At 39.8% G+C, this 12961-nt stretch overlaps 1 protein-coding gene across 6 annotated transcripts in view; it reads right to left on the reverse strand.

Annotated features, from left to right (window-relative positions):
* Positions 1 to 788: 788 nt before the first annotated feature.
* Positions 789 to 12961, reverse strand: part of osbpl6 (oxysterol binding protein-like 6) — a 49720-nt gene continuing 37547 nt past the window's right edge. For all 6 annotated transcript variants that reach the window (XM_083776106.1, XM_083776109.1, XM_083776105.1 and 3 more), the window contains 7 exons: positions 12339 to 12402; positions 11799 to 11877; positions 9667 to 9811; positions 9334 to 9478; positions 7411 to 7537; positions 4475 to 4597; positions 789 to 4156 (listed from right to left, as the gene is read on the reverse strand). In XM_083776106.1, coding sequence (XP_083632232.1) covers positions 4045 to 4156; positions 4475 to 4597; positions 7411 to 7537; positions 9334 to 9478; positions 9667 to 9811; positions 11799 to 11877; positions 12339 to 12402 — 795 coding nt within the window. In that variant the 3' untranslated portion in view covers positions 789 to 4044. The remainder of the gene's footprint in view (positions 4157 to 4474; positions 4598 to 7410; positions 7538 to 9333; positions 9479 to 9666; positions 9812 to 11798; positions 11878 to 12338; positions 12403 to 12961) is intronic.

The raw sequence follows: 12961 nt of genomic DNA on the forward strand, positions 1-12961 counted from the left end.
TGGGTTATTCAAAACATGATCACTAGTGGACATTCGGTCATTTAAATGATCAAGAAGAATCTGTTTCATTTACCTCTGAACATGAGAAACCTTTTTACTGTAATGTTCTTGCTTGCTCCTTCATCACACACTTCTGTATCTGCTCTCTCCTATCTATTCCTAATAGACCTAACATTTCTAATTATTAAAGTATACTCACCTTGATGTGCATTCAATGCTGATGTGATGCTGTGTTGTGTCTGCAGTTGTGTTTAGATCTGAATGTGTAATTGTGGGGGCCAAAAATGTGGGCTACTTAAATTAATTCCTCACCGGGCTCCTGAAAGAGGTGTTTCCAATGGTCAGTCCACATCATCTGTCCACTGTCAAGGGCTCACTGTCCAGTACAGGTTATTTCCCTTTCCACATGCTATAGTTACCCTTCTGAATCCCAGTCCAGAGACTCCAGACCCTCTTGATCTAATACATTTAGACACTTGTCAACAAGTTGAGAGCTGTTAACTGTTACTGCACCGCACCACTGCTACAGTGACAACAATGTGGTGTTCTCATTTAACTCACTTAGACCCTCGATACTGTGCCAAAAATAGATCAGATCTGTTATTTCTTTTTACCGTTTGGGGTAGCTCCAGATTAGGTACCTCTGATTAGGCTTATTGATTCTACACTATTGTTTTAATATGATACATATTGAACTGTGGATCATATAAAACAAATAAGACACACATTTGAAGCTATACAGTAGTTAGCCTAATCAATCTCAGTTGAGTTTTTACAGTTTTATTAGAACAAGCACTATGTAGCAGCAGTGTACAGTGTTCATGGAAATATCCTATATGTACTTTCAAATTGCACTTTTAGGTACCATTTGGAAATGGATTGTAAGAACACAACTGACACAGTGAGTAGTGATGTGTGTAAGTTTGGAAACACAAATAAGGTCCAATTGAGGAAAAACGAAAACCTTATGTAAGGCATTTGCAACATTCATTGGCAGGCTATGTCATTTAAACATGCAAGTATGAGAACTGATGAACTTCTCTAGGAGCGTTATGAGGTGTCTGACCTATTGGAACATGAAAGCAACATGAAATCTCATGTATTTTCTTTTTTCCTCTATGGAACAAAGTTCAGAGTCTGAATCTACAACACCACAGACTTAACAAAGCAAGACCCTATCTGACAGAAATCTGAGTAAATTGATAAAGAAAAGCTCAAATAAATTACAAATTCCTGTACTCTATCCACTGAAGTAGGGGGGAAACCGGAATATGCTATTGTAATAGTGACTCATCTTGTAAATTATTGTATTTACAGTGATCACCAATGATTGCATTGGTTACAGAGTCTAACAGAAGAATGAGGATCAACTTAAGTACTCGTATTACAGTCAATTACACATAGTACGGTCATGGAAAAAAAAAACCTTCCTTGTCTTACCCACATTTCCCTTACAAGCACTTAAGTGACCATGCATTTTATTATTGAATCCCTCATTTACTGTCTGAATCCTGTAATATGTATGTACTAGTGTCTACTGTATGCATTAGTATGTATTTTGTACACAGGCATAATCGTTTGAGTTATGCTTAATTTACACTCCATAATTATGACGAAGTCTAAATCAGGCTTTAGTAGACTGTAATGGTTGACCTTCTTGGCATTGTGGGGGTTTCTTTGTACTGTATGTGAGGCATGAATAAATGCTTTTAAGGCACGGCAAGTGGACTTGATGCTGACAAGTTGTAGCACTGTGATCCAAAGAAATAGACTCCACTGAATGACAAAAACAAGTCTATGGATGGAAAAGCATTTCTATCTTTTTGGTCTGTAATCTATGGTACTACTTTAACAGTGCACACAAGATTAATTCTGCTTCACATAGTTTTTGTTCAACATATTTTTCATTGTTCACGCATAAAACTATGTTCCATTTTTGCCATAGCAAGTCATAATCCCACAGTCCTGGACAAAATTGGACACTAACTCCAATACACTCCAGATGCACAAAGTACTGTATATTATGTTCATTATTAATTAATTAATTTTCTTGTTTTGGGGTGATTTCTATCACTGGACCCCACTGTGTCTTTCCTTATCTTGTGACACAAAGTGGTTGATTAAAGCTGATCAGCTTTGTAATTAATCCACTCTGTTTTTTTTTTAAATAACAGCAACCCATATCACAACAGTAAACTCTGGGGAAATTATAAACACATTAAAAATATAAAAATATATTTCTACACTTTTCTTTGCACACACAAAACAATCTTGCCTTTGGCTTGAATTTCTACATAATGATTTGGGGAAACATTAAAAGCATGTTTTTAAGTAGGCCTACCACAACTTTCCACAAATAGCTGAAACTCCTTGTGCCTTTTGAATCATGTGCTGTCTTCACCGCAAAAGCAATGTATTTTCTTGGATGCCGTTGTAAGCTTCTCGTAAGCTTCTCCATAGTTGGCCAGACAGTTATATAAGATAGCAGACAGTTTACCCACACTGCAGTCATGTGGACTAAATAAAGGATATTTGATCTCTCACTACTGTACAAGGAAAATGGGTCTGCTTCACTCCTGTTTCACTACAGCTAATGTTTCACAGAGTTGATCTTCCAGTGTCATGAAATGCTGTATTTACAGCCAAGCTAGTTTACTGTGTCACGTGAGTTCTATAGGAGTACAGACTGGCCGACCGACTATATATGGACTGAATTAATGTGACGTGGAGGAGCTAAACTGCGTTAAACAGGTGTCATGTGTACTTAAAATTAGACTTTGGGAGCTGGATAGGGCACAGGGCTAACGATGCTTCATGAGGCAGTCTGGGGAGAACAGTTCCTATATTTACACCAGAGGGGTGAAATTCCATGATGGGGAGACACTGGCTTTCAAGTGGTCTTGCCACAATTAATGTCATTACTACTGTAATATAGTATATGTCTTGACACAATATGTGTGTAGGGGTAGCACAATACCAACCAAAGTGATGGTTTTGAGGCCAGCATCGGGGGATTGGGGAACACTGCTTATGTAATCATTATAACCATTACCATGTGGTACAAATCCTGGCCATACCAATGTCTGTTATTTTATGTCTGTTCCTGAGATATTACTGATTATGTCATTTTGACTTTGATCCTGAAATCGTTTCAATAAAATCCAGCCATTTGAGTTATTTTGCTAACAGACAGACAGAGAGACAAATGAACAGCACTAATCACCCCGTCATGCATTGTTGCGGGCAGGGTAATGGCCATAATGTCCTACAGTACAGTACTTCCTTCCAAAGTAAACTAATGGCTGGTCTTTGGAATTGAATCGTAAAATGAAATATTTATACTTTTATAGTTATCAGTAATACCAATCAAAATGAATTACACTAATATGTATTTTTCCCCCAGGAGAGAATACTGTTGTGATAAAACAGATTCAACAATAGTAAAAGGCATTAATAAATAAAATTTGCCAAAACTACAATACCCTTTCGGGTTAAGTCTACAAGTCTAAGATATTTTACAAAAATATCTCATTTTTTTTCTACAACAAATAAAGTTGATATAGTAACTATGGCATATGCCGATGAAAAGCTGCGCACTAATCATGCATGATACATACAGTAGGTCATCAAAAAGTCAAATTCATAGACTAATCTAAACCAAACCACTTTCCTGAATGACTTGTACTGAAAACCTTTCAAATGTGTGACGTGGCTAGGCGACTTTATTAAGGCAAGGACATACTGAGAAGTCAAAACGGCTTAGGATAGATCTACGTGAGATTGGTAAGATTGTTGCCTGGTCAAACCAGCTTCTGCAAGCACAATGAAGGTGATCCTAGAGGATGCCCCAATGGAGCGATGACCGCTGTGCCACCATGGTTCATTCGGGTCATCTCTCAGTTCTGTAGTCGCTTATGTCCATGCACACACGTCTTTGTCATTAACATGTTTTCTCATAACACCTTATTGTGCATAGGTAACAGCTGTCTTTTCTACGATGATGATGGGGATGATGATGATATGGAGTACGTAGCAGTCAAAGTGCTACCACAGGGTTATCGTTTGTTCCATATTGATGAAGCCTGGGTTTTTACGAAGCTCCCAGTACGTGTTGTTGGAGAACCACCTCTCCCTCTGATTGGCATCGACCACTTTCCTGTGATAAAAGAAACAGAAAATGGGTTTTCAGAAACATGGTTAATAACTGATAAAACTGTGAGATATGGTCGCTTGTATTTCCCTGCTATGGCAGTAGTTCTCTCAAAGTGGGATCCAGGGACTCTCACAGGACCCTTAGTTTACAAGTCTGTAAGTCAGTATACAAACTTAACTAAGTGGACCCGTTTTGTTCTGTATGTATACTGTCAGAGTTAAAGGGGGGTCTGACTCCTTGAGATTTTGAAAGTTTGAGAACCACTGCCCTAAGGGAAATCGGTGGTCTTATCCAGTGTGGGAAACCGCAGGTGGTCATTACTTGAAGAAGCGGGGCTGGTGTTTGATGTTGTTCTCCTCGTTCCCCTTCCTCCTGGCCCGCTGTAGATCCTCAATACGCTGCTTCTCTGATGATGCCATCTCCAAGTTCCCCTCCTCCAGATACCTGTATGACCAAGACCGTATTAGTGAGTGCTTATCAGCTCATCTGTACTGTAAATGCGACATTACATCTTTAACCCATTCTGGACGGGAACCCCTTTTGGTTTTTTAAGCATTATGTTATACTTTAGCTGTTTAAAAATAGCAGATCTACAAGCTTGTATTATATTGTATCACCTATTGTATTGTATTTTCAGATGGGGGTCAGCGGCCAAATACATATATTTTTGGGGGTCCTTGACATGAAAATGTTTGAGAATGACGGACAGAAATATTGGTTTTTCAAAAAACTGTCATGATTTAGAAGACATTTTTTGAATCAAGCTCCAGTTCATCTATTGGCTTAAATATGGATCTTATCAGCCATAATAACCAGGATTAACAGCGTAATGTTATTTCAATTGTACTGCAGTTGTCAGTTAATAATAATAATAATAAACTTTATTTATATAGCACCTTTCATACATAAATGTAGCTCAAAGTGCTTTACAGGGCAGAAAAGATAATAAAAACAAAAGCAAAACAAAACAGCATTAAAACAGGCATGCAGTTAAAATACAATAGCGCAGTGTCAAATCAGGAGAAGGCAGTGGTACAAAGATAAGAACAGATAAAGCAAGGCAACGACATTAAAAGAAACAAGCAGTAATAAAATACAGTGAGAACATGAATAATAAAAAATAAATAAAAGATCACTTAAAAGCAATGTTGTAGAGGTGGGTTTTGAGCTGAGCTTTAAAAATGTCTACAGAGGCTGCCTGACGAAGGTACAGTGGGAGCTTGTTCCATGCCGACGGCCCGTAGAAGCAAAAAGCTGCTTCCCCGTATTTTTTTGTTGCCATTTTTTTAGGCAAAGCGAGCAGGCCAGCAGTGGAAGACCTTAGGGGCCGGTTTGGGACATATTTAGGCAGGCAGTCATGTAGGTAGGAAGGTGCGAGACCATTGAGAGCTTTATAGACAAGTAAAATAATTTTAAAATCAATCCTAAAAACAACCGGAAGCCAGTGCAGTGATGCCAAAACTGGGGTAAATTATGTTCTCTCATCTTAGTTCTAGTTAAAACTCTAGCTGCTGCATTTTGGACAAGTTGTAGTCTGTCAGTTGTTTTCTTAGGCAGTCCTGAAAAGAGTGCATTGCAGTAGTCAAGCCGAGAAAAAACAAAGGCGTGGATTAGCGTTTTAGCATCGTCCAAGGACAAATAGGCTCTGATTCGTGCAATATTTCTAAGGTGAAAAAAGGCAATCTTGGTAACATGATTAATGTGTGAATTAAAATTCAATTCAGAATCAATAATAACCCCCAGGTTCTTTACTGTACTGTTACTTTCTACAGTCAGGTTGCCAAGTCTGCTTATTATTGATTCTTTCTGCTCGCTAGAACCGATTATGAGAACTTCTGTCTTATCCTCATTTAGCTTGAGAAAGTTCTCACTCATCCAACATTTGATGCTAGACAGACAGGTCAACAGTGGGTCTAAAGCACAGGGATCATCTGGGGCCACAGAGAGATATAGTTGGGTATCATCAGCATAGAAATGAAAATTGACTCCGTGATTGGTAATGAGTTCACCCAATGGTACAAGGAGAAAAGCAGAGGACCAAGAATCGAGCCCTGTGGAATACCAGAACTGATGTCGTGTTTGTCTGAGTCAAACTCGGCTAGATTGACAAAGTAACTTCTGTTTGATAGGTAGGAGGTGAACCAGGACAGGGCCGTACCAGACAGACCTATCCAGTGCTCCAAACGCTGTATTAAAATTGAATGATCAATCGTGTCAAATGCAGCTGTTAAATCTAGAAGTAAGAGAACAGATACATGTTTCTTGTCAGCAGACACCCTAAGATCATTCATTAAATGGTAAATGGTGCATTTATATAGCGCCTTTATCCAAGGCGCTTTACAGAGATTGTGCATTACATTCACCCATTCATACACCGATGGCAGCGGAAACCATGCAAGGCACCAACTAGCACATCGGAAGCAATTAGGGGTTCAGTGTCTTGCTCAAGGACACTTCGACAGTAACTCTGGGGGAGCCCGGGTTCGAACTGGCAACCTTACGGTTACCATCCAGGCACTCTACCCCTGAGCCACCGCCGCCACCGCCACCGCCGACCATTACTTTTACAAGTGCTGTTTCTGTGCTGTGCCCTTTCCTAAAGCCAGATTGGAATTTTGTCACCAGATCACTGCCAATTCCAAGTTCTGTCAGAAGATGGCAGCAAAATGGCCTCAACCCATCATGATTGCTTTACACAAATTCCCACCCTCCCCATTGGCTGTGGAGTGTGGATTCAAGTTTATAAGTTTATTGATAGGATACAGTATAAGGATGCACCGAAAGGGAAATTCTTGGCCAATACCGAATATAGGAAACAGTTGGCCGAATATCCGATTATGATTAATATTATATATCTTTTTTCCTACGATTGCTGTCATGGCCGTAAGTTACCTGATTTATGGCAAAATAAATGGTTATGGCAAAACTTAACTTAAATAATAATCACTATTTTGGGTCCATAAAACATTTATTCAGCTCTTTTGAATGCATTAATTGCATACACTATTCGGCGATAAATTTTCTGCCTATTCGGGCCGAAACCGAATAGGCCGAAAATGCATTTTTTGCTATTTTCTGCCGAATATTTTCTGCGGCCGAATCTTCGGTGCATCACTAATACAGTATATAGACAGGAAATGGGGAGAGAGACAAGGAGTGGCACGCAGCAAAGGTCATCAGGATTGGGAGTTGGACTCACAACACGCTGTCAGGCTGCATTGGAGCCTATAAGTGTCCGGCTCGGGCCAAGTTTGTACCTTTGATCGGGTCGGAATCGGGCATCTGTAGGCGGCAGTGCATCTTTCATCTCGGGACAAAGCTCATTGAGCTCAACGGCAAACCTGGTGAAGCCGTAGTACATTTCATAGTCTGTAGGCATGGACCCTGACAAAGGAACGGAAGAACAAGAAAATAAATGATGGATGTATCACATACATTTCTCATGTTTATCCTCAAATGGTGACAAATGGTCTTTTTTGTCTCCACCAGGCCGAAGGCATGGGGAGAGAGTATGTTTTGCACTCCGTCCGTCCGTCCGTGTGTGTGTGTGTGTCCGTCCTTCTGTCCGTCCGTTACCAGCTAATCTCCGACACCGTTAACCCGGTCGATGCCAAACTTTGCACACACTCTCCCAGGATGCCAACGATGAACCTCTGCCCCACAATGGACTGTTATAGCGCCACCATGAGGCAGCTTTTCACATTTTTGAGGGGTGCTAGCCCCTCCTATATACAGGTTTAATGTTTGTTTTTAGTTCAATGTTTGTTTTAAAAACGCCATTGACAATGAAGGGAAAATGTACGTCATCTTGTCCCTAACACAAACATGAAATGACATTAACAATAAAGAGAGTTTTGACACCATTTATTTTACATCGCTATTACATCACCTAATCAACATGAGTTAGACTTTAATATATTAGCGCCCCTCACTTCACACGGGTGTGATTGTTTACCTATAATAACTGCACCGATCTGCGTGAAACGTTGCATGCACACTCCCTAGAGGCCAAGGACAAACCTTTGACCTGCATTTTTAACATCTGCCTTTTATAGCGCCACCAGGAGGCCGACTTTTGTAAAACACATTTTTTTATATTACTCGTTATAATCGTTACACAGTATCTCTATAGTCATGTGCTCAAGACGGATCTGTCCGATATTTCATATTCCATTCTAATTGGCTATAATTGGCTTTCAAAGTTTGCAAGATTGGCCCGTTTCTTACTAGGCTGAGGAATATATCCCACCCTTTTCACATAGGCCTGTTATAGTGCCACAAACATGATTTTTGGAACAAAATGCCTCAAATCATCCAATTGCCATCAAAGGCGTATGAAGAAATGGCACCCTTTTATAGGCCTATTATAGTGCCACCAGGAGGACACAACCTGACCTGGCTTGTTTCTTTTCTTTTTTTATTATTATTATTTTTTACCTTGAATGCAAGTATTTCATATGCCTACATGTAGGCTATATCATATGAGAAAAGTTATTGGATGTACAGTATGCTCTTATGTAAAGCCCAAATCTCATCCAGCTGTAGCAGGGGTAAATGGTATGCACCAGCAAAACAGCATGGCCTGCAGATACAGAAGGGTTGTGTGTGTGTGTGTGTGTGTGTGTGTGTGTGTGTGTGTGTGTGTGTGTGTGTGTGTGTGTGTGTGTGTGTGTGTGTGCATCTGTATTCCATATCTCTGCTGTCGGGAAGAATCCACCAACTCCAAAATGTTCCTTTTTCAGGAAATGAAAAATATGTAATTTCAGGACATGAAGAAAACCTTATATTTTTAAAACAAAGCAATACTGCCTCATCAAAGTTCGTATTGTGACTTAATAAATTGTCAATGACTTGCATGAGACGGGGAGGTGTGGTGCAGGGAGGTAGCTGCTTTAGCAGACAGTTTGAGGTTACAATGGAGTTAAGAAGTTTTGTCCGAAGCACTCTTTTCCACGTTTTATTGGTTCAATATTTTTTTAACCAACACACAGACGTAAAGGGTTTTCAATAGCACTGATTTATGCCCAAAAAAGTATAATCTAAAACCTCAAAAATGGAGTTAGGTGGTTTCCTCCCGACAGCAACGATATTATGTTTATCCACTCATTTATTCAGGTGTTTCCTTTCATTTGTCACCAATCTGTATTAAGTGTGACTCTGAATAAGAAGCTAATGCTTACCTGGTCTCCAGACGCACTTAGCAGAAGGCTGGACACCACAGTAAAGGCCCTCGTGCCATTTACCAAAAAGCCTATGGACAACTTTACCCTCTTGATCCATGACAAACCCTTGAAGCTCATTCACATTAGAACTCCAGTAGTTTCCCTAAAAGAGACAACCACTGACATCTTTAGGAATTGCCATTAATAATTTATCCATTACATTAAAGGGTCAATGTCATAAAAAGACAAGTGCGTAAATGATGGTAGCTACGGTACATGAGGCCACATGACACGTGAATAGAGGTTATGGTTTCAGCTGATACTTAATGCCGTGACATGAGAGTTTGATACCTTGACAAATGTGAGTTTACAGAGGCAGACGCTCCCCTTGGTGTTTCTAATGGTGATCTCGCCGTAATGCTCAATCCACCGTCTCCCACTGAGGATGTTGTGGACACAGGTGGTGACTTTGTTCCATTCATAGTGATCCCCATAGCTACAGAAACACAAAGACAGTATCAGTTAATCAGCTCTGAATTGTTGCTCCTATAACATTAAGTATAGTTGATGGGTGGGGTTTAAAATAATATTTTAAAATCAAATCACATAAAATACAATATTCACAACCACTGGCCTACATAATTTCATTGCATATTCAGCAGTCACCAAAACACCAGGGAGTCTCCAGAAGAACAGAGAAAAATCACTTTATCTCATTCCCTGTGTTACATTCCCTGTGTTTAGACAAAAAAAGGCTGAGCCATAAGCTGTACTATTTTTGAAAATCTTTGAAATACTATGGAAAGATTTGGAATAATTTAGCCCTTTTCTTTATATATCATCTCTTATCAGGATTCCTGGCACAAATTATTTTCAGATGAGGGAACATATGCATATGAGGGAACATTATGCATATAACATTATGCATATTCTTTGAGATTCAAGAAGACAGGGTATCAGCAGCATTCTGTTCAAGGCAGGGTTGCCAAGTCTCCTTGTTTCCCGCCAAAGTTCTTGTCTTTTTCCAGAGTTGCGTTTTCTTTCCCTGAGTTGCGGGTTGCAGTTTTTTGGGCTTGTTTTAAAAATTCTGTGGCTTGTTTTGAATATCAAACAAGCCAACATTTCTTTACAATTTACAATTTACAATTTAGGCATTTAGCAGACGCTCTTAATCCAGAGCGACTTACATTTGAGCAAAAACAAAAGCATGGGAATACATCACATAAAAGTATTTATCATGAAACATGCGTAAGCTAAGAAAGTAACAGTGGAATATCTATATAGTGAAACTATACATACACTATACATATAAACTATACATCTTTACTACTATGCTATACATGTGTACTATGGCGTGCTATTACTACATACAATACAATTACAGTGCTGTCTACATAACATGCTATAAGTCTATATCAAATGCTATATAATCCAACAGAAATGCTATCTAAGGGTTTAGGGTAAGTGCTATGGGCCATGATGGAGTCAGAAAAGGTGGGTCTTCAGGCTACGGCGGAAGATTGGGAGTGATGCTGCAGTTCTGACTGCAATGGGAAGTGCATTCCACAGTTTTGGAGCCAGAAGGGAGAAGAGTTTGGGACGTGTGGAGCGTTGTCCCGGCGTTTTTAGTGAGGGTACTTCCAGCTTCCCTGCGTTGGCTGATCTGAGTGCGCGGGAGGGTTTGTAGGGTTCAATCATACTTGTAAGATATGGGGGAGCCATACCTTTGGTTGCTTTGAATGCCAGCATCAGAGTTTTGTATTCTGTGCGGGCAGCGACCGGGAGCCAGTGGAGGGAGCGGAGCAGGGGGGAGACATGTGAGAATTTTGGCTGGTTGAAGACCAAGCGAGCTGCTGCATTTTGGATCAGCTGGAGAGGCTTAAGTGCACAAGTGATGTATATACTATGAATACCCATAGGTTTGGGGGGAGTATGAATCACATTCAGTGACAGAATCGGTCTGGTGTCTCAACTATGTGTGGAATAGTATAATAAATGACCAAAACATTCATAATTATAGACATACATAGAATTTATAATGATAAATGCATCAAATATTTAGTTATTAGTATTATATGGCGATATTATTGGGTTTATTTTGGCTTGGTGTTTTTTTAGGGAAGATTTGGCTCATTTCTCTCGCCAAGAGTTGGCTTGTTTTGGGCTTGTTTTTGGAGGTGGGTTGGCTTATTTCTCTCACAAGAATTGGCAACACTGGTTCAAGGACATTTGGACGGAGCGTGAGGCTGTTAATGGATTCAGTGGTCATCCGTCTCTCTAACCTCCGAGTAACTCGGAGGAACACGATAGTTAACACCTGATCCCTGTGAAGCCATCCGAATGCTAATACCTCAGTTATAATGGACAGTGTGACCTTTGAGATATTATCTACTTTCACCCTGGTGATCCTGCCCCCCACATTTAAAATAAAAAAGTGATGCGTTGTGAGCTTGTAGATTGGCAAAACATGGGCAGACAATTACCTGGGCAACATAACGTTGACTGTCCCAATCGGTACAATTTCCATTGATTTCCCCCAGAATTTGTTTCTCCACCTAATATCTGAGGGGGGGGGGGGATAATAATAATAATAAAACTTTATTAATATAGCACCTTTCAAATTTGCATTACAAAGTGCTTTACAACAACAAACAGAAAAGACATTTCAATAGAAAACAAAGGCAGGAAATATATATATACTAAAATATTAGATTGGCAGTGAAGGCTAATCTATAAAAGTGTGTTTTTAAAAGGGATTTAAAAGAGGACACTGATTCAGCGCGCTTGATATGTAAGGGCAGTGTGTTCCAAAGTTTTGGCGCTAGGGTGCTGAAAATGTATTCAATGTAACATTTACATCATATTTTAAAAAAAAGATTTTGCACAAGGACAAGAAACATGTCCTACATGTGTGAATTGTAAGCTAGATACAAAGTAGGCCAACAGAAATCTCTTTTGATGGGCTGCCAAGGCAGTTGTCCAAAAATAAACACCATAATGAGGGAGGGAGGCAGGCGTCCTACCTTGCCAGAAGGTGAAATTCTTGGAGTCACAGTGGCACGCTGAAATGGGTGGGTGGTGGCTCACCTTAGAGAGAAGATTAAATAATCACAATTTGACATCTGCTGTTACAGTACATGTGTGAGACAACCTGCCGTCATGGAACCCTGTTCTGTTTCTCTTCAGTTCTTTAATACTTTGATACACTGTGCAGTTTAGCTAATATATGGAGGGCCCAGTGTTGGTAAGTTGGTAAGTAAAGGGAGTAACGGGAAAGGTAATATTATTACTTTGACCAGTAATGAGTAATTTAACTGACTAGAATGTTTTGAGTACCAATATTAGTTATTTTTCTCCAAAAGTAACTAGTTACAATTTTCTCACGCCTGTTACTTAACTAACTTACAGCTTGTTGGGAGGATTTACAGTACAGTTGGTGTTTCCAGCCTTCCTTTGAAAGCATTGAAAACATAGGCTACACTGCGCGTTAAGGGGAAAGAAAGTCCTCAGTGGACAGTGGCCACATCCCCCAGACAACACAGTGAGGACTCAAGTCATTTACCTGCAGAGTTACAGTGTCCCTCACCTTATTTGAAAGTCTATACAGTGGATCTGTTGCACACACACATACATGCATTCACACTAA

The sequence above is a fragment of the Protomyctophum parallelum genome (genome assembly GCF_964188405.1).
Source record: "Protomyctophum parallelum genome assembly, chromosome: 11".
In the NCBI taxonomy this organism is placed as follows: Eukaryota; Metazoa; Chordata; class Actinopteri; order Myctophiformes; family Myctophidae; genus Protomyctophum; species Protomyctophum parallelum.